Source organism: Carcharhinus amblyrhynchos, chromosome 28, assembly GCF_965287045.1.
Source record: "Carcharhinus amblyrhynchos chromosome 28, sCarAmb.v2.hapA, whole genome shotgun sequence".
Taxonomy (NCBI): Eukaryota; Metazoa; Chordata; class Chondrichthyes; order Carcharhiniformes; family Carcharhinidae; genus Carcharhinus; species Carcharhinus amblyrhynchos.
The window spans coordinates 15,937,130-15,964,052 of NC_137351.1; the positions used below are offsets into that span (position 1 = coordinate 15,937,130).

At 40.8% G+C, this 26,923-nt stretch overlaps 1 protein-coding gene across 4 annotated transcripts in view; it reads left to right on the forward strand.

The window, feature by feature from the left end:
* Nucleotides 1-26,923, forward strand: part of dennd4a (DENN/MADD domain containing 4A) — a 150,595-nt gene that overhangs the window by 44,762 nt on the left and 78,910 nt on the right. For all 4 annotated transcript variants that reach the window (XM_080214382.1, XM_080214383.1, XM_080214384.1 and 1 more), the window contains exons 2-9: nucleotides 4,141-4,455; nucleotides 8,699-8,948; nucleotides 13,592-13,661; nucleotides 15,478-15,647; nucleotides 18,359-18,600; nucleotides 21,249-21,315; nucleotides 22,134-22,192; nucleotides 25,935-26,079. In XM_080214382.1, the coding sequence (XP_080070508.1) occupies nucleotides 4,151-4,455; nucleotides 8,699-8,948; nucleotides 13,592-13,661; nucleotides 15,478-15,647; nucleotides 18,359-18,600; nucleotides 21,249-21,315; nucleotides 22,134-22,192; nucleotides 25,935-26,079 (1,308 nt within the window). In that variant the 5' untranslated portion in view covers nucleotides 4,141-4,150. The remainder of the gene's footprint in view (nucleotides 1-4,140; nucleotides 4,456-8,698; nucleotides 8,949-13,591; nucleotides 13,662-15,477; nucleotides 15,648-18,358; nucleotides 18,601-21,248; nucleotides 21,316-22,133; nucleotides 22,193-25,934; nucleotides 26,080-26,923) is intronic.

Below are 26,923 nucleotides of genomic sequence, written 5' to 3' on the forward strand. Positions count from 1 at the left end.
CACTACCAGAATGATGTGGAGGCTTTGGAGAGGGTACAGAAAAGATTTACCGGGATGTTGCTTGGTATGGAGGGCATTAGTTATGAGAAGAGGTTGGAGAAACTTGGTTTGTTCTCACTGAAACAATGGAGGTTGAGGGGCAACCTGATAGAAGACTACAAAGTTATGAGAGGCATGGACAGAGCGGATAGTCAGAAGCTTTTCCCCAGAGTGGAAGAGTCAATTACTAGGGAGCATAGGTTTAATGTTCAAGGAGCTAGGTTTAAAAGAGATGTTTGAGGCAGAATTTTTACATAGAGGGAGATGAGTGCCTGGAACTCGCTGCTAGCGGAGGTAGTGGAAGCAGATATGGTAATGACTTTTAAGGAGCGTCTTGACAAATAAATGAATAGGATGGGAATGGAGGGATATATTCCCTGGAAGGGTAGGGGGTTTTAGTTAAGTTAGGCAGCATAGTTAGTGCAGGCTTAAAGGGCCTAAGGACCTGTTCCTGTGCTGTAATTTTTTTTGTTCTTTGATGTTGTGGGCCTTACAGAAATGTGGCTGCAAGGGGATCAGGATTGGGATCTAAGCATCCAAGGATATATGTCCTATCGAAAGGGCAGGTAGATGGGGAGGGGAGGGGGCTGCATTGTTAGTAAAGAATGAAGTTAAATCAATTGCAAGAAGTGATATAGGATTAGAAGGCATTGAATCTCGGTGGGTAGAGTTGAGGAATCCCAAAGATAAAAAGACCCTTATGGAAGTTATGTACAGGCCCCTTGGTAGTAGTCAGGATGTGGGGCAGAAAATAAATCAGGACATTAAAAAGGCATATAAAAAAACAATATTACAATAATCATGGGGAACTTCAATATGCAGGTGGACTGGGAAAATCAGGTAGTGGATCCCAAGAAAAGGAATGTGTGGAATGTCTTAAGTTTTTTTTGGAGCAGCTTGTGACAGAGGCTTCTAGGGAACAGGCAATTCTGGATTTGGTGATGTGTAATGAGGCAGATTAGAAAACTTAAGGTGAAGGAACCCTTAAGGAGCAGTGACCAAAATATGATGGAATTTACCCTGCAGTTGAGAGGGAGAAGCTGGAATCAGTTGTAACAGTGTTACAATTAAATAAAGGTACTACAAAGATATGAGGGAGGAGCTGGCCAGAATTGATTGGAAAGGAGCCTAGCAGGGAAGACAAAGGAAGAGCAATGGCAGGAGTTTTTGAGAGTTATTTGGGAGTGTTGTGCCTGCTGCACAGTCTGTTTTAACCCTTGTATGGTGGACAAAGAATTGTGAGTAGACTTCTTGTTAGTACAACAATATTTATTTAAACACACAATCAATAATCACCCACCCAACCAACAATAAGTTATCTTACTGAAATACTAAAGTTCAAGTCCAATACTAGATGTGACTTAACTTTTGCGTGACTGGCAAGTTACCAGGCAGATATTGGCCTTTATCTGTACGCTGGTCTCTGTAGTCCTCTGCGTAGTGTGGTCCTTTGGTCTGGTCTGACACTCTGGCTCTGGTCTTCCTTCCTTCAAATGAGGGGGGAATCTTATTGAAACTTGCAGGATACTGCGAGGCCTGGACAGAGTTGACGTGGAACTAGAACTAGTGGGGACAATCCTTTAAAACAAAGGTGAGGAGGAATTCCTTCAGCCAGGGAGTGGTGAATCTATGGAACTCTTTGCCACAGAAGGTGTGGAGGCCAGGTCATTGAGTGTCTTTAAGACCAAGATAGATTCTTGATTAATAAGGGGATCAGAGCTTATGGAAAAAGGCAGAAGAATGGTGATGACAAAAATATCAGCCATGATTGAATGGCAGAACAGACTTGATGGGCTGAGTGGCCTAATTTTGTTCCTATGTCTTATGGTCTTATAGAAATATCTCACATTTTGTCATTCATTTCAGGCTTGCTGAGATCCTGAACTATAGCCTAAAGATCTTCACTTGAGTTTCTCAATAAAACCAAATTAAACTAAATGAGCAATATTGCATCAAATTGGACTACTGGAAGAGTTTACATGCTTAAAAATGGCTAGATCACATGAATAGCATCAAGGGTGTCTGATTTTGGAGTTATCATAGTGGTTGGAACACAAAGCAACCCCAACATTCATAAGAATCCAACAGTTGCTGCCTATAAAAGTGAAAGTTGTCAAAGTTGCATTATGAACGTATGAAATTGCCTTTGCAAATGCAGCCTGCAAGTGTAAGTCACATATTCATTTTAGAGACTTCAAAACTCTGTTAAAAATATAATGACGAAGCCACAGCAAGACTAGAATTGCAAGCAGAGAGCTTGGCTTTTAGTGTGATTTAGGCAGCTACTTTCCTTCACGCCATTCCCCTGCTTGTTTGATGCATCCTTTCCTTACACACCCAACTTGTGATCCTATTTGTCATCAGTATCAGGATTCAAAAGTGGGAAGCCTCTCTCATGGAATTCACCAAATTATTTTTAGAGCACCAATTGAATTCAATTTTTAAAAAATCGGAATAATTATGCAGTACGAATTTGCAATCTCATCTCGTTTTTGTCTAATGGAATGACCAGTAACAGTTGTTTCAGGCAATTGGAGGACCAGTTATAAATAAATAAATCAAGGAGGTCTCCAGTGACAGGCTGGATGTCACTGTTGCTGGTTCAATGCTCCAGTTCCTTCTCTATGAACGATATGCTTTGCCAGTATAGCACGCAAGAAACAGTACTTTTCACTGTATGTTAACACTTGTGACAATAACAAATCAAATCAAATTTCCTGCTGCCTTGGGAAAGCCGCCAGCATCATTAAGGAACCCACACACTCCAGATGTTCTCTCTTCCACCTTCTTCCATCGGGGAAAAAGATACAAAAGTCTGAGGACACATACTAACCGACTCAAGAACAGCTTCTTCCCTGCTGTTGCCAGACTTTCAAATGGACCTACCTTGCATTAAGTTGATCTTTCTCTACATCCCAGCTATGACTGTAACACTATTCTGCACCCTATCCTTTCCTTCTCTATGAATAGTATGCTTTGCCTGTATAGCGCACAAGAAACAATGCTTTTCACTGTATGTTAATACATTGACAATAATAAATCAAATTTTAAAAAAAATCAATATCAGTGAATGGACCTCAGGGGTGGAATGCTACAATCTCTTCCAAAATTCACCCTGCAGAGAGGGTTCTCCTCTGCTTGATAGTCCAACTGACTTTGGGCCTCTTTATTTAGGACTTCACTGCAGGCAGCCAAGGATGCCGCCATGTTGAGGCACCCATGCACTTTCCTATCTGTCTTGGCAGCACTCACCTCTTCCAGTATACGTTCCACCTGATGTTGCTGAGGCCCATTAATTGGGACTTCAGCATAGGAAACTACGTTAGAGTTAGGTTAATTCTTATAGGTCAGCATGCAGGGAACTGCATCTGGGAGGTTATGTGAGGAGGATTATTGGGGAGGGGAAGGACAGGACAGTGGAGTTGAAACTACAATCGCATCAACCATGATCTTATTGAATGACGAAGAAAATTCAAAAGACCAAATGGCCTACTGCTTCCTCATTTCCCTAATTATTGTGCCCTTGTATTTTCAAAATTCACCTCCCATTCTTTCTCATCCTTTCCTCCCTTTTCTTAACCTTATTTCCTTTCCAATTCTCGAACCGCTGTCCTGTTCCCAGTCTCCTTCATGCCCTCTCTACACCAAGTATTGGTGGCACACTGCCTCAGCTAAGGAGAGAAAAAGAAATCAGCCTGAGTTAACTCTATCCAACTAAATCAGTATCAGGTGACCTTATGAGATGGGCATGTGTGTGGATGTCATCAGAACAGAAGTATGTCATTCAACTCAGAGTGTGCTCCATTTAGTTAGGTATATATTTATTAATTTATTTAATCTTTTATCACAGTTCCTTGCCCCTTATCTGTGTCACTCATACCATGGTATTCACTAACTCCATTCACACATGAAATATGGTTATGTGGTGAGGTTTCAAATGAACATGAGCCAACATTTTCAGCTTTCAGATGGGATGGTAAAAAGAAAGATGTTTATCTAGGGGTTTTGGGATGGGAAATAATCTTCAAGCTAAATTCAGGTTATGAACCTACATTGGCAGAATGGTGTTTGCACAATCTTGATGACGTGCTTTCATTTCAGGTGATCAGCTATGATGGAAGGCCCACGTGTTGCTGACTATTTTGTGGTGGCAGGCATGACTAATGCATCAAAGCCACTTGAAGAAGAAATACAGTTTAATGACAGCTGCCACAAAGTAGCTAAACCGAAAGCACCTATCACAGATTTGGCTATCATTGTGAAATCGTTGGGTGAAGAAGTTCCCCAAGGGTATGTGTGTCTGGAAACCACTCAGTCTGGATTGTCGGCTGATCTCAATAATGGAAGCTTGATGGGTCCACAGATTTTGCTTTGCTACAAAAGAGGTAGAGATAAGCCACCTCTGACCGACCTTGGGTATGTAACTCTGAAAGTTCATATAAGTTAACACCAGTCCAGGTTATGTGTTGCAGAGTAATATGTAACTTTCTTTACCGTACAAAAATGGCATGTTCAATGTCAGGTCAATACATACTTCTAAAGCCTGAGTAAAATATTTACTCGTGGTAAACTCATAGTGTAATTACATAGAATTGTTACTTGTGGTTATGTCACAGCCAGTCATACATACTGGGATTCAAAGAATCACAAAATGGTTACAGCGCTGAAGAAGGTCATTCAGCCTATCATGTCTGAGCTGGCTATCTGTCGAAGCAGTTCAGCTAGTGCCATTCCCCCATCTTCTCCTTATTACCCTGCCCATTCTTCCTTTTCGGATGATAATTCAATTTTCTCTTGAATCTGCCTCCATCACACTCTCAGGCAGCACGTTCCATATTGTAACCACTCACTGCAAGAAAAGCTTTTCCTCATGTCATCATTGCCTGTTTTGCCAGTGACCTTGAATCTGTGCCCTCTTATAGCCCAATTACAGAATAAATTGAATTCAGGAGAGAGCTCCCAAGACACAGGCAGTAGAATGAAAAGCAAAACAAAAGTTTCAGTCAAAGGACAATGCTGCAGCCACATATTAAGAACAGGCTACCAAAGTTGTACAGAAACTCGGTTGACATATTCTTGGTGTACTATTCACATTTCTGTTCTCATAAAAAGAATATGCTGAAGTGATAAATATGACCTCTCAGTTCCGCTATTCGGAAGGATTAAATATGTTGGTACTTTCCTCTAGAGGAGTAGGTAACCTGACGGGCCTTTAAATTATGAAAGATTTGATAGGGTCGATATAGAGATGCTTCACTTTCAAACAAGAGCAGAACTAGATGCCTTGATGACTCAGAGAATAATTGTGCACCTGTTAAGTGCACAGACATTTAATGTTGCAAAGATATCAGGTCATTCCATGTGCAGCTGATACACAAATACTTCTAACATTATCACAGGAAATAGATCATCCATCCTAAACAATATTTCAGTTTGGTGTACTTAAACCACAAGGAACCTGTACAATTAATCATAATTTACATTAAGTTTCAATGTTCTTAAAGTTTCCTATTAAATTATATAATGCAAAGATTATATGGTGTGAAGTAAGATGGAGCTCTGCTTCAGTCACTTGGATTTTTTGTTTTCTGCATAAAATCACAAGAACTAGGAACAGGAGTAGGCCACCCGGCCCCTCGAGCCTGCTCTGCCATTCAATAAGATCATGGCTGATCTTTTCGTGGACTCAACTCCACTCACCTGCTCACTCACCATAACCCTTAAAACCCTTGTTCAAAAACTTATCTATCCTTGCCTTAAAAACATTCAATTGAGGTAGCTTCAACTGCTTCACTGGGCAGGGAATTCCACAGATTCACAACCCTTTGTGTGAAGAAGTTCCTCCTCAACTCTGCTTCCCCTTATTTTGAGGCTATGCCCCCTAGTTCTAGTTTCACCTGCTAGTGGAAACAACTTCCCTGCTTTTTTATCTATTCCCTTCATAATCTTATATGTTTCTATAAGACCTCCTCTCATTCTTCTGAATTCCAAAGAGTATAGCCCCAGTCCAGTCTTTCCTTATAAGCCAACCCTCTCAACTCCAGAATCAACCTAGTGAATCTTCTCTGCACCCCCTCCAGTGCCAGTATATCCTTTTTCAAGTCAAGAGACCAAAACTGTATTCAGTACTCCAGGTGTGGCTTCACCAGCACCGTCTACAGATGCAACATAACCTTGCTGTTTTTAGACTCTATTCCTCTAGCAGTAAAGGACAAAATTCCATTTGTTGTCTTAATTACCTGCTGCACCTGCACACCAACTCCTTGAGATTCCTGCACAAAGATACCCAGGTCTCTGCACAGCAGCACGCTGCAATTTTTTAACCATTTAAATAATAGTCCATTTGGCTGTTGTTCCTACCAAAATGGATGACCTCACATTTATCAACACTGTACTCCATCTGCCAGACCCTCGCCCTCTCACTTAGACTATCTATATCCCTTTGCAGACTTTCAGCATCCTCTGCACACTTTGCTCTGCCACTCATCTTAGTGTCATCTGCGAATTTTAGCACACTACACTTGGTCCCCAACTCCAAATCATCAATGTAAATCGTAAACCGTTGCGGTCCCAACACTGATCCCTGAGGCACACCACTAAACACCCATTTACCCTCACTCTTTGCTTTCTGTTTGCTTTAAGTGAACCAATCCTCTATCTATGCTAATACATTACCCGTAACACCGTGCACCTTTATCTTATGTAGCGCTCTTTGGTGCGGCACCCTGTCAAATGCCTTCTGGAAATCCAGATACACCACATCCATGGGTTCCCCATTGTCCATTGCACGTATAATATTCTCAAAGAATTCCACCAAATTAGTCAAACATGACCTTCCTTTCATGAACCCATGCTGCGTCTTAACAATGGGACAGTTTCAAGCATTTTTCGTACTACAGAAGCTAACCGGCCTATAGTTACCCACCTTTTGTCTATCTCCTTTTTTAAACAGTGGTGTCACATTTGCTGTTTTCCAATTTGCGGGAACCACCTCAGAGTCCAACAAATTTTGGTAAATTACCACGAGTGCATTTGCTATTTCTCCCACCGTGTCTTTTAGTACCCTGGGATGCATTCCATCAGGACCAGGAGACTTGTTTACCTTTAGCCCCATTGACTTGCCCGATACTACCTTTTCGTGATAATGATAGTTTCTAGGTCCTCACCTGCCATAGCCTTCCTGTCATCAATTTTTGGCATGTCATTTGTGTCTTCCACTGTGAAGACCGACACAAAATAACTGTTCAATGCCTCAGCCATTTTCTCATTTCCAGTAATTACGTCCCCCTTCTCATCCTCTAAAGGACCAATGTTTACTTCAGCCACTCTTTTTTGTTTTATATATTTGTAGAAACTTTTGCTATCTGTTTTTCGTTTTATGTATTTGTGAGCAATGCTGGCAAGACTGGCAGCTATTGCCCTAAGAGTATGTTGGTGAACTTCTTGAACTCTTCAACCCTTACTGCTGTGCCCTGGATATTATTGAACTTGTTGAGTGTTGTTACAGCTGCAAACTGTCCCAGGCTTTGTATCTGTTTTACAGTAAAAAATGGATGCAACGCATACTAATTCCTACCCACTGAATTCAAGGTCCTCTTTTTGATTTCTAATCTACCCCAGCCTAAGCCCCCCCAATACCTGCAGCTCTTTGAGCACTATATCTGCTCACACTGTCTGCTCTTGCCACTTGCTTTCTTTCACGTCCTCCCGTTTGATGGCAGATGCCTTGGCCCCTCATTCAAATTCTGTTTCAAATCCTCATAAATGCTACCATCCGTTATCAACAGCTTCCTGAAATATGCCTTTTTAATCCAGGTCTTCTACTACCACTTATCTTTGCCTCTAAAGCACCTCGGGATATGTTACTACATTTAATGACATAGTGTGGACATAGTCGTTAGGAGTTGGAATTTGGTTTAGACTGTCTGGTATTTGATTATGTTTGAATGTATAGTTAGAAGATTGACTTCAGAATTTTAACCATCCTCTCTACAACTTTGTCCAGACTGATGTGAGTTTCAGATCTGAATATTATTTAGATTTGTAACCTAAAATAATTTGGAGATGTTAGTTTACAAGGAATATATTTCAAAGACATCAGTAAGAGACAGTGTCATGAATATTTGAAGTTTTACTAATTTTTTTTTAATAAACATTCACATTCTGCTCATAGTTGTTACCAAAAAACATTAAGAACTCCTGATACAGATGCATACACCCACACACGTTCAACCCTGATCGTTATTATTTAGATACTAATGTGCAGTTAGAAGAGCATTCCCAAGCATTTATAGCTTGTAAGTAGATTGTCACAACTACCAAATCTGGTTCCAAAAGCTGGAATTAATGAATTAAAATGTGACTTCTCTGATTAGTATAATATTCTTTGAAAAGTTAATAGCCAATATTCACCAAATACCAAAATTCTCCATTTACTGATTATAAATGCAAGTTCTAGTATGCCTGAGGTTGGGCATTCTATTAAGTTTGTGATAATGTTGGCAAAGCAATTAATTTTCTGTATTGTTAAATGGACCGTATTTTATTCCAAGCAACAATTGTGTGAAGCCTACCTGATGAAACAGAATCAGTCCAATGTGAATGTGATTTGTTAACTGTTGGACTTTACAGCAGCTAATGAACTTGTATTGCTTTGTAGTGTTTTGTATGAATGGAAAGAGAGGCTAAAGCATGGATGTCAGATCATTCAAACCACGCCTTATGGCCGACCTGCTAATATCAGCGGTGGGACTTCATCTCAACGAATCTATATAACGTACCGCCGAGCACCAGAAAACATAGCCCAGAATTCCCTGGCCGTGACTGATATTTGTATAATTGTTCCGAGCAAGGGAGAGACTCCACCACACACTTTCTGCAGAGTGGACAAAAATTTAAACAGCAGCATGGTAAGGTCAACAATCTACATTCAGGCAACTTTTAAGCTAGGACAATGAAACTAATGGGTACAAGTACTATATAGATTATTCATTGTAAAACATTACATTATATAACAGTTTTGGCTTATATCCTCCACGCAGCATCAAATAGAATACTATCTCTGATATGAACTTGAGCTCAGAGCACTTGTGATAGAACAAAGTTATGATATATAGGAACCATATTCAAATATGATGTATTGATATTCTTTGTGAAATTTTGAGCTAATTATTATTTATTTTATTCAGTTTAAAAGCTTCACACTTTTTACATGAGTAATCAAGAGGATAGAATTTTCTCCCTTTAACATGCATACGGTGTTGGCCATTTGGCCCCTCGTGCCTACTCCACCATTCAGTAAGATTACAGCTGTTGTGATTGTGGCCTTAACTCCACTTTTTTTTCCTATCTCATGCTCTCTGATTCCCTTATCAATTAAAACTAATTAACTCACTCTTAAGAATATTCAATTACCCTGCCTCCACTGCTCTGTGGGGAAGAGGATTCCACAGATTCATTCAAGCAAACGTATAGACATATGAAATAGGAGCAGAAGTAGGGCATTTGGCCCTTTGAACCTGTTCCACCATTCACTAAGATCAAGGCTGATCAGTTTGTGTTTCAAGCTCTACACCCCCATCTATCTCCGATAACCTTTGATTCCTTGCCTAATAAAGATCTAACTATCTCTACCCGAAAAATATTCGATGACCTTGCTTTCATTGCCTTCTGAAGCAGAGTTCAAAAGTCGCATAATCCTCCGAGGGGAAAGAAGTTCTCCACATCTCTGTCCTTTAAGGGAACCCCTAATTAAAAATAGTCTCTCCTCCCCCGAATCGCCAACAAGAGGAAACTCCACATCCACCTTGTCAAGCCCATTCAGCATCTTATTGACGTAATTGCATCATCCTTCACTCTGCTAAACTCTAGTGGAAACAAGCCCAATCTGGCTAGCCTTTCCCCTTAAGACAATCTGCTCATTCCAGGCATCTGTAAACCGCCTCTGATTGTCTCCAATGCATTTACATCCTTTCTTAAATAGAGAGACCAAAACTGAGATGTGGTCTCACCAATGCTCTGTAAACCTTCTTTAACTGCGGCCCGCTGCCATTCCTGTGGACGACAGGGGTAGGCTCAAGATCCTGCCCATTGTCTCACTAGTACCCTATCCAACTGTAGCAAAACATCCCTATCTTGATATTTAATTGCCCTTGCAATCATGCTCAACATTTCATGTGCTGTCTTAATCAATTGCTGTATCTGCCAACAACTTTTTGTGATTCATGGACCAGGGCACCCAGATCCCTCTACACATCAGAATTTTGGAGTCTCTCCCCACTTAAATAATGTGCTGCTTTTTTATTCTTCCCACCAAAGGGGGCAACTTTATATTTTCCCAAACTCCTTATGTCCTCTTCACAATTTATTTTTCTACCTATCTTTGTATTTGCAAATTTAGCAACCATTCATTACTGTCACCTAAGTCATTAATGTAGATTGTAAGTAGTTGAGGCCCTGGCAATGATCTCTGTGGCATTCTGCTTGTGACACCTTGTTGACCCAAAAATCACCCATTTCTGCCTGCTCTGTTTCCCATTAGCGAACCATTCGCCTAGCCACGCTAGTTTGTTAGCCCTACACCATGAATTCTTATTTTGTGTAGTAATCTTTAATGTGGCAACTTGTCAAATAACTTCTGGAAATCTAAGTGCAGCACTTCCACAAATTTCCCTCAATCCATGTTGCTTGTTACCTCCTCAGAGATTTCCATTAAATTAGTCAAACATGATTTTTCTTTCAGAAAACCATGTTGACTCTGCCTAAATGCATTGAGATTTTTTAAGTGCCCGGCTATAAACTCCTCAGTAATAGATTCCTGCATTTTCCCTATGACGTGATAAGCTAATTGGCCTGCTTTCTGTATCCCTCCTTGAACAGAGAATTACGTTCGTTAATTTCTAATTTGATGGAAACGTTCAAGAAACTAGTTATGTACCCTTGAATATTCAGGTTCCACCTTTGTCATCTTGTAACCAAGTCTCTGAAATGGCTGTCAGATCATGAGCAGAATTTTGTTTCATTGAGCTGTATAGTTCAGTAGTTTTCGGCCTTCTCTGTATGAATTCCATTTGAAAACATTGACATAATTTTTGAAAGATCATGACAGCTGCCCATGGTAAAACAGCGCTGTCGTTGGAAAGTACATTTCTCAAAAAGGCATAATAGGTGATAACCTCAAAACTCCTCTGGGATTCACTTGTCCATCTCCAAGGATCCATTGAACTGCAGTTTGAAAATCCCTCATTGGATTAATTTGACACATTACAAGCAATGTTAGTGGTTTATCTATATGCTAGAGGAAGCGCAGTTTGAATCACAGCTTTCAGCAATACCTTGTAGCTCCTCTCAAACAAATTACTTTGAAGTTCAGCAACTGCTTAAGAGGGAATCAACTGTTTCTTGCAGAGTTTATTTTGCTGGAGTATTAGTCAGGTCTCTTTGTTTCTGTGCAACTAAGTTGTGAGAGCATGCATACAGAGCTTTGATTTTGTGTCTCATTCGAGAGATGGAATCTTCAGTCAATGTCAGCCTTGAAGGTAAATAAAATTCTGAAAATTCTTGAATACGTAACTTTTGGCTTGGAGGCCAGAATTCCATTAGCTGAGCCAATCCTACAGTGTTATTCATCGAACTTCACTGAAGTATGAATCATGTGACATTTTCATGTGTCTATTTGGATTGTGAAAAGCTCAACAATGCAGACTTTGCTGTTCATGTTGGATTTACACAGTAAGAAGTCTCACAACACCAGGTTAAAGTCCAACAGGTTTATTTGGTAGCAAATGCCACTAGCTTTCAGGGCTCTGATGTATTTAGAGGATAATGCCAGAAAATTTGAATACAACTTTAAAATAATTAATAATGGGGAGATGTCAGATTGTTAAACAAAGGCTGATGTTTATACTCTAATATAAAATCGGGGCAGCATGGTGGCACAGTAGCTAATAATGCTGCCTCATAGTGCCAGGGACCAGGGTTCAGTTCCCAGCTTGGGTCACTGTCTGTGTGGAATCTGCACATTCTCCCTGTGTCTGCGTGGGTTTCTTCCAGGTACTCTGGTTTTCTCCCACTACAGTCCAAAAATATGCAGGTTAGGTGAATTGGCCACGCTAAATTCTCCCTCAGTGTACCCGAACAGGTGCTGGAGTATGGCGACTAGGAGATTTTCACAGTAACTTCATTGTAGTGTTAACATAAGCCTACGTGTGACACCAATAAATAAACTTTAAATGTTATAAAGGTGACTTGCTTTGAAGGAAAGTGATACATGTTCTGTTACATCAGCATTAATGTAAATTTCTGAGAGTGTGTTGGACAACTTGCCCCAAAGAATTAGAGAATTAACATTTCAATCATTAGTATGTTTAGTTGGAATCTTTTCAGTTTCTAGTTTGCAAATTATTACTTATTAAAAATTGCTGCACATGTTCATTCAGTTGGAGCTTTAAAGCAAGATTACTGAGTAAAACCAGTAAAGTGTGAAGCATAATTATTGATTGGCACTATTAATTTCCAAACCTTTATACTGGCTAACAGTCTGGAGTTTAATTGCAAGTGGCCACTTGTTGAATCAGAGCTGCACAATTCAGTATTTGATACTCACATTTGTTCTCTTGTTTAACCTTGAGCTGTTTAACACTTCCTGTCCTCCTGTTGCATTCTGGCTTGTAAAGATGTCCTGTAATTTAACAAAGTGGTAAACAGGAGACTGTAATCATCCAGTCAGTGTTGTATCACCAATTAGAACTACTGGCAAATTTTCTTAAATGGTAAGAAAATGTAATTTTAAGATTAATACTTTAGGCACAAGTTGCAGAGTGAAATGACTGTTTCTTAGTCCCGAATGTGTAGGCAATGAAACAGAGTTGTGGAAATGAGTTGTTGGTCTTGCCAAGAATTGAGCCGATTTGGAAGCTCCCCATGGAGTGAATGAGGAGGAATTTGGCCCATCATAAAAGATATGAATTCCATGCTGCCATGGTGCTTACAACATTGGGGGCATCAGTGGGGCCCTTTCCTCTTTTCTGAGCCGTGGTCCACATTCCTATTTTCACTCTGTCATTATCAAATTTCTTTTGTTTGTTTTCCCCTTCAGGGAATGAATTACTGCCAGCTCCGGCATCTTTCATCTTGATTTTTTTAAAGCAGTCTTACTTGCAGATAGTCTGTGATCCAATCCATGTGTGATAACTGAGTGTTTTAGGGAATTTTTGCATTTCAAAATTTCCTAAATTAAATAAAATTTTTGAATTGTTCACTCTTTAGATAGGATTCATTATTTTCACTTGATATTCTGTAACACACTGTTGTGAATGATGGTGGGCTGTGGGGTTATCTAGACGTGCTCAAGAGAAGTCCTAAGCAATAAATAACACATTACTATGAAAACATTTTTTTTTCAAGTTGTCTACAAATTTGTTGCATTGTAATAAAAAATAGTTTAAACCAATATATTTTTGTGCAGACCTTGGCAATTCTCGACGATGACTATGTTGCCGTTCTGGTGAATGTTACTGTGCAGTTTAGTGATGTATTTCATTTTCTGTTGCAGTGGGGATCAGCTGTATACTTGTGTTACAAAAAGTCCTTGGCCAAAACCAATACTATAGCATACAAAGCTGGTAAGTTCTGCACCCATAATAAGATCTGGCTGGATAATTTTTTTGACAAGGATGAAAGATCCAGAACATTAAGTTTGTGTATTTGATTTAGGAAGTGAGATTGTTGCATCGGGGACTGGTGCTGACACGAACATTTGTTACATGCTGAAATTTGGATATTAGTTAGTGGATTAGACAAAAGTAGGAGCAGGAATAGACTACATGGCCCATCAAGTCTGCTCCAACATTCAATATGATACTGGTTAATCTTGGGCTTCTACTCCATTTTCCCACCTGGTTCCCATATTCACTGATGGAGCATTCACAGCCCTCTGGGGTAGATAATTCCTGATATTCACAATTCAGTGTGGAAACCTTTCCTCAACTCAGTCCTAAATGATTCGCCCTTATCCTGAGATTGTGCCCCCATATTCTAGATTTATCAGAAACAATCTCTCAAACTCCACGTTATTAAACCTCTTCAAAATATTGTAGGTTTCAGTGAAAGTTATGCTCATCTTTCTAAATTCCATAGAACATAAGCTCAATGTACTTAGCAGGTCATCATAGGACATTTCCTCTCTTCCCAAGGAGAACCTTAAATCTACCACCTCCAATGCAGGTATATGTTTTCTTAAGTGAGGAGATCAAAACGGCACCAATGCTCCAGATGTGATCTCAGAAAAACCCTGTAAAATGCCAGCCAGACTTGTTTATGCTGTATTTGAATTCCTATGCAATAAAGGACAATATGCCTTCCTAACTTCCATGGGGCGGCAAGGTGGTTAGCATTGCGCTCACACTGCACCAGCCGGCTTGGATCACTGCCTGTGCAGAGCCTGCACTTTCTCCCTGTGTCTGCGTGGGTTTCCTCCAGGTGCTCTGGCTTCCCCAAAAGACATGCTGGTTAGGTGGATTGGCCATGCTAAATTCTCCCTCCGTGTACCCAAGCAGGCGCCAGAGTGTGGTGACTAGGGGATTCTTGCAGTAACTTCATTGCCTACTTGTGACACTAATAAATAAACTTAAACTTAATAAATTAACTTAAGCTTAAAAAAACTTAACTGCTTGCTGTTGACACCTGCCTGCTAGCTTTCTGTTTACAAACACATCTACATCCCTTTGGATATCAACACTTGCATGTTTTATTCTTAATGACCAAGGTGAATAACTTCACACTTCTCTGTATTCTGCTCCACCTAACAAACACATTGGAAAGGAGCTGCTGTTAATGCACTCTTGAGTGATCAGAACAGGAATGAAAAGATGGTTTGATTTTATTTTGTGAATGAGTGTTCATTCATCATCAGATTAAAATATCCTTAAGAATTTCGGAGTACATTTTCCTTTATCACTAGTAAATTTTATAAAGCTGAAAAAAGACATTGTGAAAAATTTTCCTCTTCCACAGAGTTTCAGTCATGTGGTCAAAAACTATTGATATACAATTGAAGGCAGATACTGGTCTTGGCAATGGCAGGTGTGAAATTCCCCAGAAGAATGCTATTTAGGCATGTCCATTCAAAGGAGACCTTGCCCATTATAATCCTATATTGAATTTTCCAGAAAGCTTGTTACCTGAAGTTGCAAAAATCAGCCAGCTTAGAGTTCATCAGGTCCATTTGAAGAGGAATAGTTTTTTAATTCCTTCACAGAATCTTCATAGCGGAGGAGGCAATTTGGCCCATCGAGTCACTGGCATGACAGTCTTCTAAATTAATAAGTCTGAGAGATCTGCGGATTCTGGACTCAGAAAAGTAATGGTATAGAGATGAAAATCGTTATATCTGAAATATTTCAGATACTTTCATTTTAGTCTATTGCCTTGTCTCTGCAGGTTTGATATGTCGGTATCCTGAGGAAGATTATGCATCCTTTCCATTGCCTGCGTCAGTACCTCTCTTTTGTCTGCCAATGGGAGCAACCATTGAGTGTTGGCCTTGTAATACCAAATATCCACTTCCTGTCTTCTCAACGTTTGTGCTCACAGCGGCTTCTGCAACAAAGGTATATTCTTGGCACGCCTGTGAGTGAATGTGCCACACAATACAGTGTTTGCTTATGTTGGTTTGGTTTGATAGCAGATTTTTAAAGAATCTTTTAATAGACCTAGCTTCATCCTATAAGACACCATCCTATAATTTACAGTATATACTCGAGTAATAGTCAATCTTGTGTAAAAATTGACCACTGACTCTTTGGCCGTAAAAAGCTTAATTTTTCATGTAACTTGTGATGAAGTCAATCTCAAACTTTTGGCCAAAAAAATCCTAAATTTTTCCACTTAGGATCCGCCCACCACCTCTCCCGAAGGCTCTTTCCCTTTTGCCAACTCTCTCTCACTCACTGCTTCCTTGCCCAGATTTCCTACTCGCTGCCTTCTCTCTTAAATCCACTCTATGGATGAGGGCTCAGGAGGTGGGCAGCAAGAGGGAGAAAGTGTGAAAAGAGCTGTGAGTGGGAGAATTGGGCAGGGAAGTGGTAAGTGAGAGAGTATTGGGGAGCAGCAGAGGCTGATTCTGGATGGCACTAGTCACATCTCTCTCACTCCAGCCCTGGTGTGAAATAATTTCGACCTTCAAAAATATTACTTGTGTATAAGTCAATCCCTACTTTTTGTCTAAAAACTTGGTCTCAAACACACTCAATTTGTACATGCGTGTGTACAATACTTCATAAGTTGAGAAGTAGCAGTTTGTTGGTACTTGAATATTCATTAATCCTCATGGGCTATAAAAGCTGAAATTATAAATCAATTGTAAAATAATTCTTTTGTTTTCCTCTATAAATTTTGTCAGCCAAGAGCAAAAACTGCCAAACATTTACTGTTATTAAGTTAGTCATGCAATAAGTGAGCCAGTTTGAGGTCATGACTTCAAATCCCATGAGGGCAAATTGTGAAGATACATTTACTAAATCCACAAGGTGGTCGGTCTGAACAGGCATCATTGGCCGAATGGACTTCTTTGCCAATGCAGGGTGGATTAGATGAACATGGAACAATGACTTACAGGAACTCACAGGTCTATCTATCTTTTCCCACACATCTGATGTCTTGTGTCACAATGTATGCACTCCCCAGCCCACCCCATCTTGGACCCATGTAATATCTTGGGAGAGGCAATCAAAGACACAGATACAATCCAGACCATTCATAGAACATTAAGAAGGAAGCCATTTGGCCTTCATGTCTGTGCTGGCTCTTTGCAAGAGCAAACATCAGGGAAATAGATTTGGGACATTCCACTCTGACCCCTTTAGGCAATCAGAATTAGTCCAGAAGACAAATCTGACCTTGTCTGATATTTGCAAACTCAGCACCTTTAATAATCATTGTATGGTAAGTGCCAGAGAAAAATTAAAATCAAAGCAAAGATTTTCTACCCAAGTTCCAGTTCATAAATTTTAGAATGCAGTATTGAGCCCACCCAGATTGATTACACATTTATACTTGTTGAATGGAATTGTTTCTGTTTCAAGGTTGTTACAGAAGGTTAGGGGGCATGGAATTGGGGGTAAGGTGTTAGCATGGATAGAGGATTGGCTGTCCAATAGGAGGCAGAGAGTAGGTGTCAATGGGTGCTATTCGGATTGGCGGTTGGTGACTAGTGGAGTGCCCCAGGGATCGGTGCTGGGGCCTCAGCTATCTACCATTTATATAGATGTTCTGGAGGAGGGAGCTGAGTGTAGGGTGTCGAAATTTGCTGATGACACAAAGATAAGTGGAAAAGCAAATTGTGCGGAGGATGTAGAAAGTCTGCAGAGGGATCGAGATAGGCTAAGCAAGTGGGCAAGGACCTGGCAGATGGAATACAATGTTGGCAAGTGTGAGATTATCCACTTCGGCAGGAATAATAGTAGGAGGGACTAGTATTTAAAGGGCAAAAAGCTGCAGCATGCTACGGTGCAGAGGGACCTGGGGGTCCTTGTGCATGAGTCGCAAAAACCCAGTCTACAGGTGCAGCAGGTGATCAGGAAGGCAAATGGGATGCTGGCCTTCATAGCGAGGGAGATTGAATATAAAAGTAGGGAGGTCTTGCTGCAACTGTACAGGGCACTGGTGAGGCCGCAGCTGGAGTACTGTGTGCAGTTTTGGTCGCCGCATTTGCGTAAGAATATTTTGGCCTTGGAGGGAGTGCAGAGGAGGTTCACTAGGCTGATACTGGAGTTGAGGGGATTGAACTATGAAGAGAGGCTGAATAGACTGGGCTTGTACTCGTTGGAGTTTAGAAGGATGAGGGGGGATCTTATAGAGACGTATAAGATGATGAAGGGGATGGATAGGGTAGAGGTTGAGAGGTTCTTCCTGCTCAGAAAGGACAGCAGGACTAGAGGGCACAGCCTCAAGATAGGGGGGGCGGGGGGGGGGCGCAGTTTAGAACGGAGTTGAGGAGGAACTCCTTCACTGAAAGGGTGGTGAATCTCTGGAATTCTCTGCCCGTTGAAGTGGTGGAGGCTACCTCGCTAAATATATTTAAGACATGGGTAGATAGGTTTTTGGTAGGCAAAGGGTTTAAGGGTTATGGGGAGAAAGCGGGAAAGTGGAACTGAGCCACTTCAGATCAGCCATGATCTTATTGAATGGCGGGGCAGGCTCGAGGGGCGAGATGGCCTACTCCTGCTCCCATTTCTTATGTTCATTGCCACCAAATTGATAATCACCACCTGATGCTGCTCTGCAATGTAAAGGTTAAAATGTCCTTCCTATTTCTTCCCAGGTTTATGGTGCAGCTATTCAGTTCTACGAACCTCTTCCTCAAGAGAACCTAACAGATAAGCAGCGATCGCAATTAGGGCTGGTCAGTGCTGCCGACCGAAAACCCATCCTCTCGAAAATGGTTCACACCAGCAAGTGCATCTGCCTTCTATCACACTGGCCATTCTTTGAAGCTTTTCGAAAATTTCTCACATTTTTGTACCGCTATTCAATCTCTGGACCTCACGCACTACCTATTGAGAAGTAAGCTTCCTGTAAAAGATGGATTCTTCCTGAATCTGTTAGAACCGTGAAGTAGGCATTGCATGCTCCTGGGGGTAGTTGCTGATTGATAAACTCCTCCACTGGGCTGTAGTAATGACTTTCTAGACTGAAAAGGGAACAGTTGATCCCATCCTGTTTGCAATTTAGCAGATCATGCTGCAAGTGCACATTAGTAATCACGGATGAGGAGCAGGTTGGGTGGGTGCCTGGAACTCGCTGTTGGGGGAGGTAGTGGAAGCAGACATGATAGTGACTTTAAAGGGGTGCCTTGACAAATATATGAATAGGATAGAAATAGAGGGATATGGTCCCCAGAAAGGTAGAAGGTTTTAGTTCAGTCAGGCAGCATGGTTGGTGCAGGCTTGGAGGGCCAAAGGGTCTGTTCCTGTGCTGTAATTTTCTTTGTTCTTTGGTGGTGATGCTCCATGCCAAATAGTCAGCTATAGTCAAAATTTGTGGTCAAATGTAAATAAGTATTAGAGGACACTGATAGAATCTTATGCCTTCAGAGGACATATTAAATAGGCAAAATGGTTTTTTTACAGGTTCCCCTTGCACTGCAAGGTCATTCCAAACTCTGGGCTATTATTGCTGTAAGAAGTCTGACAACACCAGGTTGAAGTCCAACAAGTTTATTTGGTAGCAAAAGCCACTGGCTTTCAGAGCACTGGCTGCCCCTTTGTCAGGTGAGTTGGAGTTCTAATCACAGGCAGGGCATATAAAGACTCAAACTCAATTTATAGAATAATGATTGGAATGCGATTCTTTATAGCTGATCAAGTCTTAAAGGTACAGACAATGTGAGTGGAGAGAGCGTTAAGCACAGGTTAAAGAGATGTGTATTGCCTTCAGAAAGGACAGTTAGTGAGATTTTGCAAGTCCAGGCAAGTCGTGGGTGTTACAGATAGTGTGACATAAACCCAAGATCCCGATTGAGGCCGTCCTCACGTGTGCGGAACTTGGCTATCAGTCTCTGCTCAGCAACTCTACACTGTCATGTGTTGTGAAGGCCACCTTGGAGATCGCTTACCTGAAGATTAGAGACCAAATGCCCATGACCGCTGAAGTGTTCCCCAAAGGAAGAGAACAGTCTTGTCTGGTGATTGCCGAGCAGTGTTCATTCATCCGTTGTTGTAGCGTCTGCATAGTCTCTCCAATGTGTCATGCCTCGGGACATCCTTTCTTGCACCCTACGCTGCAGGAAAGGATGTCCCAAGGCATGGTACATTGGGGAGACCATGCAGACGCTACGACAACGGATGAATGAATACTGCTCGACAATTACCAGACAAGACTGTTCTCTTCCTGTTGGGGAGCACTTCAATGGTCATGGGCATTTGGTCTCTGATCTTCGGGTAAGCGTTCTCCAAGGCGGCCTTCACGATACACGACAATGCAGAGCTGCTGAACAGAGACTGATAGCCAAGTTCTACACACATGAGGACGGCCTCAACCGGGATCTTGGATTCATGTCACACTATGTGTAACTCCCACGACTTGCCTGAACTTGCAAAATCTCACTAATTGTCCTGATTGGAGACAATACATATCTCTTTATCCTGTGCTTAATGCTCCCTCCACTCATATTGTCCGTACCTTTAAGGCTTGATTAGCTGTAAAGACCCGCATTCCAATCATTATTCTATAAATTGAGTTTGTGTCTTTATATGCCCTGTTTGTGATTAGAACTCCCACTCACCTGACGAAGGGGCAGCCAGCGCTTCAAAAGCTAGTGACTTCTGCGACCGAATAAGCCTGTTGGATTTTAACCTGGGTGTTGTGAGACTTCTTACTGTGTTTACCCCAGTCCAATGCTGGCACCTCCTCATCATGACTATTTTTGCTGCCCAGTTATAGTCAAATCACTGCAGATTAGTGGGTGGGGAGGGCAGGTGGCAGTGGGGGTTGGTGGGAGCAGTCAAATCTGGAACCCTGCATTGTTTACTGTCCTATCTTAATGTCTCATGTTGTGGTTTAAAAAATAGTTCACATTGGTGAATGTGTTGAAATTGCCTCAAAGTAATTGTCTAAGAGATTGTACATAACTTCCTGAATAATTAATGCATCTTCTGTTTGTTAATATTTTCCAACCCCTGCTGACAGTGTGATGAAATATAATCGCAGTGTCTGATTATGCAGTTTCTAGAAATTTCTATTCCCATTCCAAAGGTGTAACAATATAGAGCACATCCCAGCAGTTATTTGCTAAAGTTGTGAATTGAGTGGAAATCTGTCCCTCATACTATGCCAGGATGGACAGGGAATTTTTGACAAGTTTTTTTTAACAGTCACTTTATTCCTCAGTGGCCCTCCTTTACCCTCCTGAGCTGTGCTAATGTTATATTCACTCCACTATGTGTGAAAGCAGCTTCAGATAGAAGTCAAAGAAAAGCTTCTTTATTTAGTCCTTAATCTGATTTAATGCATTGACAAACTCCTGTAGATGTAATACTTCTAAAGTTTTAAAAGTCCACATAGTTGTTGAATTTAATGCAGCCAGCAATGGTTGATTGAGAGATTTATGAAAACAAAACACAAAATAATTCAGCTGGATAGATCTGTTGCTGCTGAAAGACCATGGTGTGTACATATATTCAACATGCCCCTTTATAATTTCTATTTTGCAGACACATCTGTCATTTCATGCATAATGTCCCATTTCCTTCTCCTCAAAGACCAAGGATTCTTGTACAGGTGAGTATCTATTTGCACGATTGTTTTTCATAATGCTGTGAGGATGTCCTCTGTTTGGATTACAGCAGGAGCATGTTGCCATTTGATAAATCCTGAAACATATCCTGAACATTTGTAGCATGATAGCAGTCTTGTGGGGATGCAGTATTACCTGAAATGGAAATAATGCTAATCCCGTGGAAGAAAAAACGAATCAACATAAGCAAAATAAATTATTAATAAAATAGATAACTTGAGAGAAAGATGTTGGAGAAATGAATAAAACTTGAAATTAAAGAAACAGATGTCATAGGAGGGACAGAGAAGCAGCTTGGGGCATGGGGGAGGACCTGGGACCAGTAGCGGAGGGGAGTTGTAGCAGGTTGAGTTGGCAGCTGGCCATTTCTGCTGTTGTGCACAGTCAGAGCCCACATTTGAAAACAAAAACTGAGATATGACATCAGAGCAAACTCATACAATCCTAAAAGTGCAGAAGGAAGCTATTCAGCCCATCGCGTTTGTACCCTCTGCATAAGAGCATCTTCCCCAAGCCAGCAAGTGGTTCATGTAAGGAATGCAATGTTTGATGTGGGGTTGAGCAGGTTCCATGGAGGCATTGAGAAATGGATTAGGCAGTTATCAACGTGCAGGGAGAATGGCACAAAATGAACTGCTCAATTGGAGAGCTAGTGCAGACATGGGCTGAATGACCACCTGCTGCACTGTTACATTTCTATGATTCTGTAGTAGAGAAAGATGCTTCTATCATTGCAGCTTCTGGACCAGAATTTGTATTACTCAGGAGCTACTGAATGTCAATCTTGTAATTTTTGTTGCAGCAATCACCGCACGATTACCTGATGCTTTGCCAACCTGTATCATCACCACTACCATTGAGGTAAGTTTAGACAAACACAGATTTAATTCGTTTAAACTTTGTTTGAATTGAGTTGCACTTACTTGATTTGGGCACTTTGTGCTACTTACTATTTCCAAGTCAGTAAGAATGCACCAGGATTAGAATCACATTAAACCAGACTGTGCAAAGACAGCAGGTTTCCTTCCCTAGAACATGATTGGTCATATACAAAATACTTGAAATGAATATCAACCCAAAAGCTGAATTCAAATTCTGAGATTGCCATGGTGGGGTTTGAACTCCTTTCAATTATTAGTTCTGTGACATTTTTTGAATTATTCCCATCAGTTGTTTGCACATGTCAGTATGACAAGCCTGAACACTGATATAAATTGGTATACACTAAGTAAACCCATTATAGTATGCCAATGTAGCATTGTTAGTAATGGGAGGTCCAATATTCAGTTGTCTGCCCCTTTTGTGCAATTAATGGAACAGGCATATAAAGGATAGTGCATTCATCGTGGAATATACATCTCCCAAACAGATGGCTTTACAGCTTTCGAAGATGTGTGCATCACTTCCAATGTCATGAAATTTGTCCCCATAATTCTAACTGATTCTGCTGGTTAAATGAACAAAATGGCAGATCCCTGCAAAACAAAAAATGATGCAAAAGTCAGAAGAATAGGTAAATTCGAGTATGAAGCAGAAAATTTTAAAAAGGATGTAAGAATTAAACTTTTGTGTTTGTCTCTCATTACGTGACAGCACTCCTTGATTGAATTACATCTATGTAATTCATTTCCAGCATCAGTTCCTGATGTAATGTTGCATTTATAAGCAGACAGCAACGTTATTACTTCTCCATTTTCCATTATTTGATATTAAATACCTTTTTAAAAAAGTAACCGGGCTTGTCTCAGCTAGTGTGGTTTTCAGTAACACGCTGGGAACTAAGCGTCCTATTTTGGATTTTGACAGGCACCATGCAGAATGTTTTGGATGGCTGCAGTCTGTTGGATTGCAATGTGAAATGATTAACTAAAATGCTGGACTGTATGGAACAGGGTTAGGTATCATCTTAAATACAACTGAAAACTGCTTGCATTTCATACAACAAATTGTTTGTAAATGATCCAAGTCTTTTATGAATTCAACAGATTGAAAGGTTTAATTGCAACAAAGCTAGGTAGAATTTCACACTCGCAATAAAATAACATTCCTTGATATTCCATCCAATATGTAGGAGGAACTTCTTCACTCAAAGGGTGGTGAATCTCTGGAATTCTCTGCCCGTTGAGATGGTGGAGGCTGCCTCGCTAAATATTTTTAAGACGCGGGTTGATGGGTTTTTGATAAGCGAGGGGATTGAGGGTTATGGGGAGAGGGCGGGAATGTGGAACTGAGCCACGACAGATCAGCCATGATCTTATTGAATGGCGGGGCAGGCTCGAAGGGCTAGATGGCCTACTTCTGCTCCTATTTCTTATGTTCTTATGTATTCTTTCTAAAATCTTAAATGCAGCTTATGTTACTGAATATAATTGGAATTTGGGGAATTATCACAACTGCCTTATAAACTGTACTTTGGTGTTCTTTGATGCTTAATGTTCCTCAAAATTATTTTTATTGATCATCTCAGTATCACACACCATGCTGTAATTTTCCTCTTTCAAGCATCCAAATAATGTGTTCTTGGTGTACAGAGAGACAAGACAGAATCCTGTTCTTTGCCCACACCCCAGCAATGAATTAAATCAATTCTATGTTTTCAAAATTGGCCCATGCCATTGGAAGGCATTTCCTTTGAGGGCAAGTCAACTTTATACTGCTGTTAGGGACCAATCTGTTATTTCAGACTGACCACGATAAAGTCAGCTCATCTGCTGCCTGTCCCTGTCATGGTTTTATATGAAAATGGCCAGCGGAGTGAAGGAAACCTAAAGAAGGCAGGTCATAGTCATAGAGTTATGGAGGTTTACAGCATGGAAACAGGCCCTTTGGCCCAACTTTTCCATGCTACCTTTTTTTTGAAATCCCTAAGCTAATCCCAATTGCCCGCATTTGGCCCATATCCCTCTATACCCATCATCCCCATGTAACTATCTAAATGCTTTTTAAAAGATAAAATTGTACCCACCTCTACAGTGGGCAGTTTGTTCCAGGCACACACCACCCTCTGTGTGAAAAAGTTGACCCTCTGGACACTTTTGTATCTCTGCCCTCTAGTTTTAGACTCCCCTACCTTTGGAAAAAGATATTGACTATCTACCTTGTCTACGCCCCTCATTATTTTATAGACCTCAGCCTCCTATGCTCCAGAGAAAAAAGTCTCAGTCTATTCAGCCTCTCCTTATAAGTCAATCCATCAAGTCCGAGTAACATCCTAGTAAATCTTTTCTGCACTATTTCTCGTTTAATAATATCCTTTCTATAATAGGGTGACCAGAATTGCACACAGTATTCCAAGTGTGGCCTTACCAATGTCTTCTACAACTTCAACAATACGGCCCAACTCCTGTATTCAGTGTTCTGGCCGATGAAACCAAGCATCCCGAATGCCTTCTTCACCACTCTGTCCACCTGTGACTCCACTTTCAAGAAGCTAAAAAAATGTACCCCTCGATCTCTTTGTTCTGTAATTCTTCCCAGTGCCCTACCGTTAACTGAGTAAGTCCTGCCCTGGTTCAATCTATCAAAATGCATCACCTCTCATTTGTCTAAATTAAACACCATCTGCCATTCGTCAGCCCACTGGCCCAAATGATCAAGATCCCGTTGCAATTGGTGGTAACTTTCTTCACTGTCCACAATGCCATCAATCTTGATGTCATCTGCAAACTTACTAACCATGCCCCCCATATTCTCATCCAAATCATTAATATAAATGACAAATAACGATGGGCCCAGCACTGATCCCTGAGGCACACTGCGGATCACAAGCCTCCAGTTTGAAAAACAACTCTCTGCAATCACCGTCTGACTTCTGTCAAGAAGCCAATTTTGTATCCATTTAGATACCTCATCCTGGATCTCGTGAGATTTAACTTTATGCAACAATCGGCACCTTGTCAAAAGCCTTGCTAAAGTCCATGTAGACAACATCAACTGCACTGCCCTCATCCACCTTCTTGGTTACCCTTTCAAAAAACTCAAATTTGTGAGACATAATTTTCCACTCACAAAGCTATGTTGACTATTCCTAATCAATCCTTGCATCTCTAAATGCCTGTAGATCCTGTCTCTCAAGATACCTTCCAACAATTTACCACTGCAGATGTGAGGCTAACTGGCATTTAGTTCCCAGGCTTTTCCTTGCAGCCCTTTTTAAACAAAGGCACAACATTTGCCACTCTCCAGTCTTCAGGCACCTCACCCACAACTATCGATGATTCAAATATCTCGGCTAGGGGACCTGCAATTCCTCCCTAGTCTCCCACATCGTTGCAGGATATACTTCATCAGGTCCTGCAGATTTATCTACCTTCATGTACTTTCAGACTTCCAGCACCACCTCCTCTGTAATATGTACACTCCTCAACGCATCAATATTTATTTCCCAAGTTCCCTAACATCCATGCTTTTCTCAACAGTAAACTGATGAGAAATATTTATTTAGGACCTCACCCATCTCTTGTGGATCTGCACATGATGCTTTGCAATATGGGACATAAATTAGGGACTATAAAAATATATATCTTAATCAGAGTCGATTGCAGTGAAATGCAACCGGTACATTATTTCACAGAATTCTGATGGTCTGTCCTCTCCCTTTCAGTGGGGGCAGTTTCACTACTTTGTTACAGAATCTGGGCCCGGAGAAAGCGGTAAGCCTGCTGCTGTATGCGGTTACTGAGCACAAGATTCTTATTCACTCCCTCCGGCCAGCTGTATTGACTAGTGTGGCTGAAGCACTTGTTTCTGTAAGTATTAAGCTTAGGCTTTTGATAGATTCTTTCTGGCAGATTTGGAAAGCTGGAGCTTCATTTCTATTTTTGTATGTGATTTTTCTCCTGCTTTGAAACTATTGTTATTTAATTCTACTTTGGCTGAATCAACCTGACCAGAATTAGCCTATAAATGCAAATTTATGTGGATTTACAACGAATGCTAGGAAGTGGAATTCGATGAATGTGCAAAACACAAAGTCATTGAAATATCAAATCAATGAACCTAGTCATGCAATATCAGTATTTTGCTGCATATCTCTGTGGTGCTTTTGAGATCCTTGTTGGTTTTCTCCTGGAGCTTTGAAGCCAGTTCTAGCATTCTGACCCTTACCATCTGATCAACAACCTAATTCACAGATTAACAATCACACCTGGCATCTTCAGGTCTCTGCTACCACTCAGTTCTATTTTCCCTTTACAACTGCACTAGTGAGGAGCTGTTCCTACCTTTTTCTGTTTGTGTTTCTGACTGTGAAACAATACACAACTTCCTACTATTATAAATAAACTTTTTCCTACAAGTCACATATTATTTCCCTCAAGTATCAAAGATTTTGATTAATTTCTTGTGTGACCACAGCAGAGCTAAAAGTAGGGGAATAGTTGAGGTGAACTACCATTGAAGCAGTTGTACTATTTACAACAGTAGTGAAATCTAGCTGCCCTCCATGGTGAGCAGGAAGACATTAGGTTTACTAATACCTAAGGATTCAATAATCTTTGCATTCATTGAGGTTGGTAAGAATAAACTGAAAAAAGTGCAACTTATCAACCGCCAAATACTCTTTCAGTAACAAGCTTCATGCTTTTAAAATTC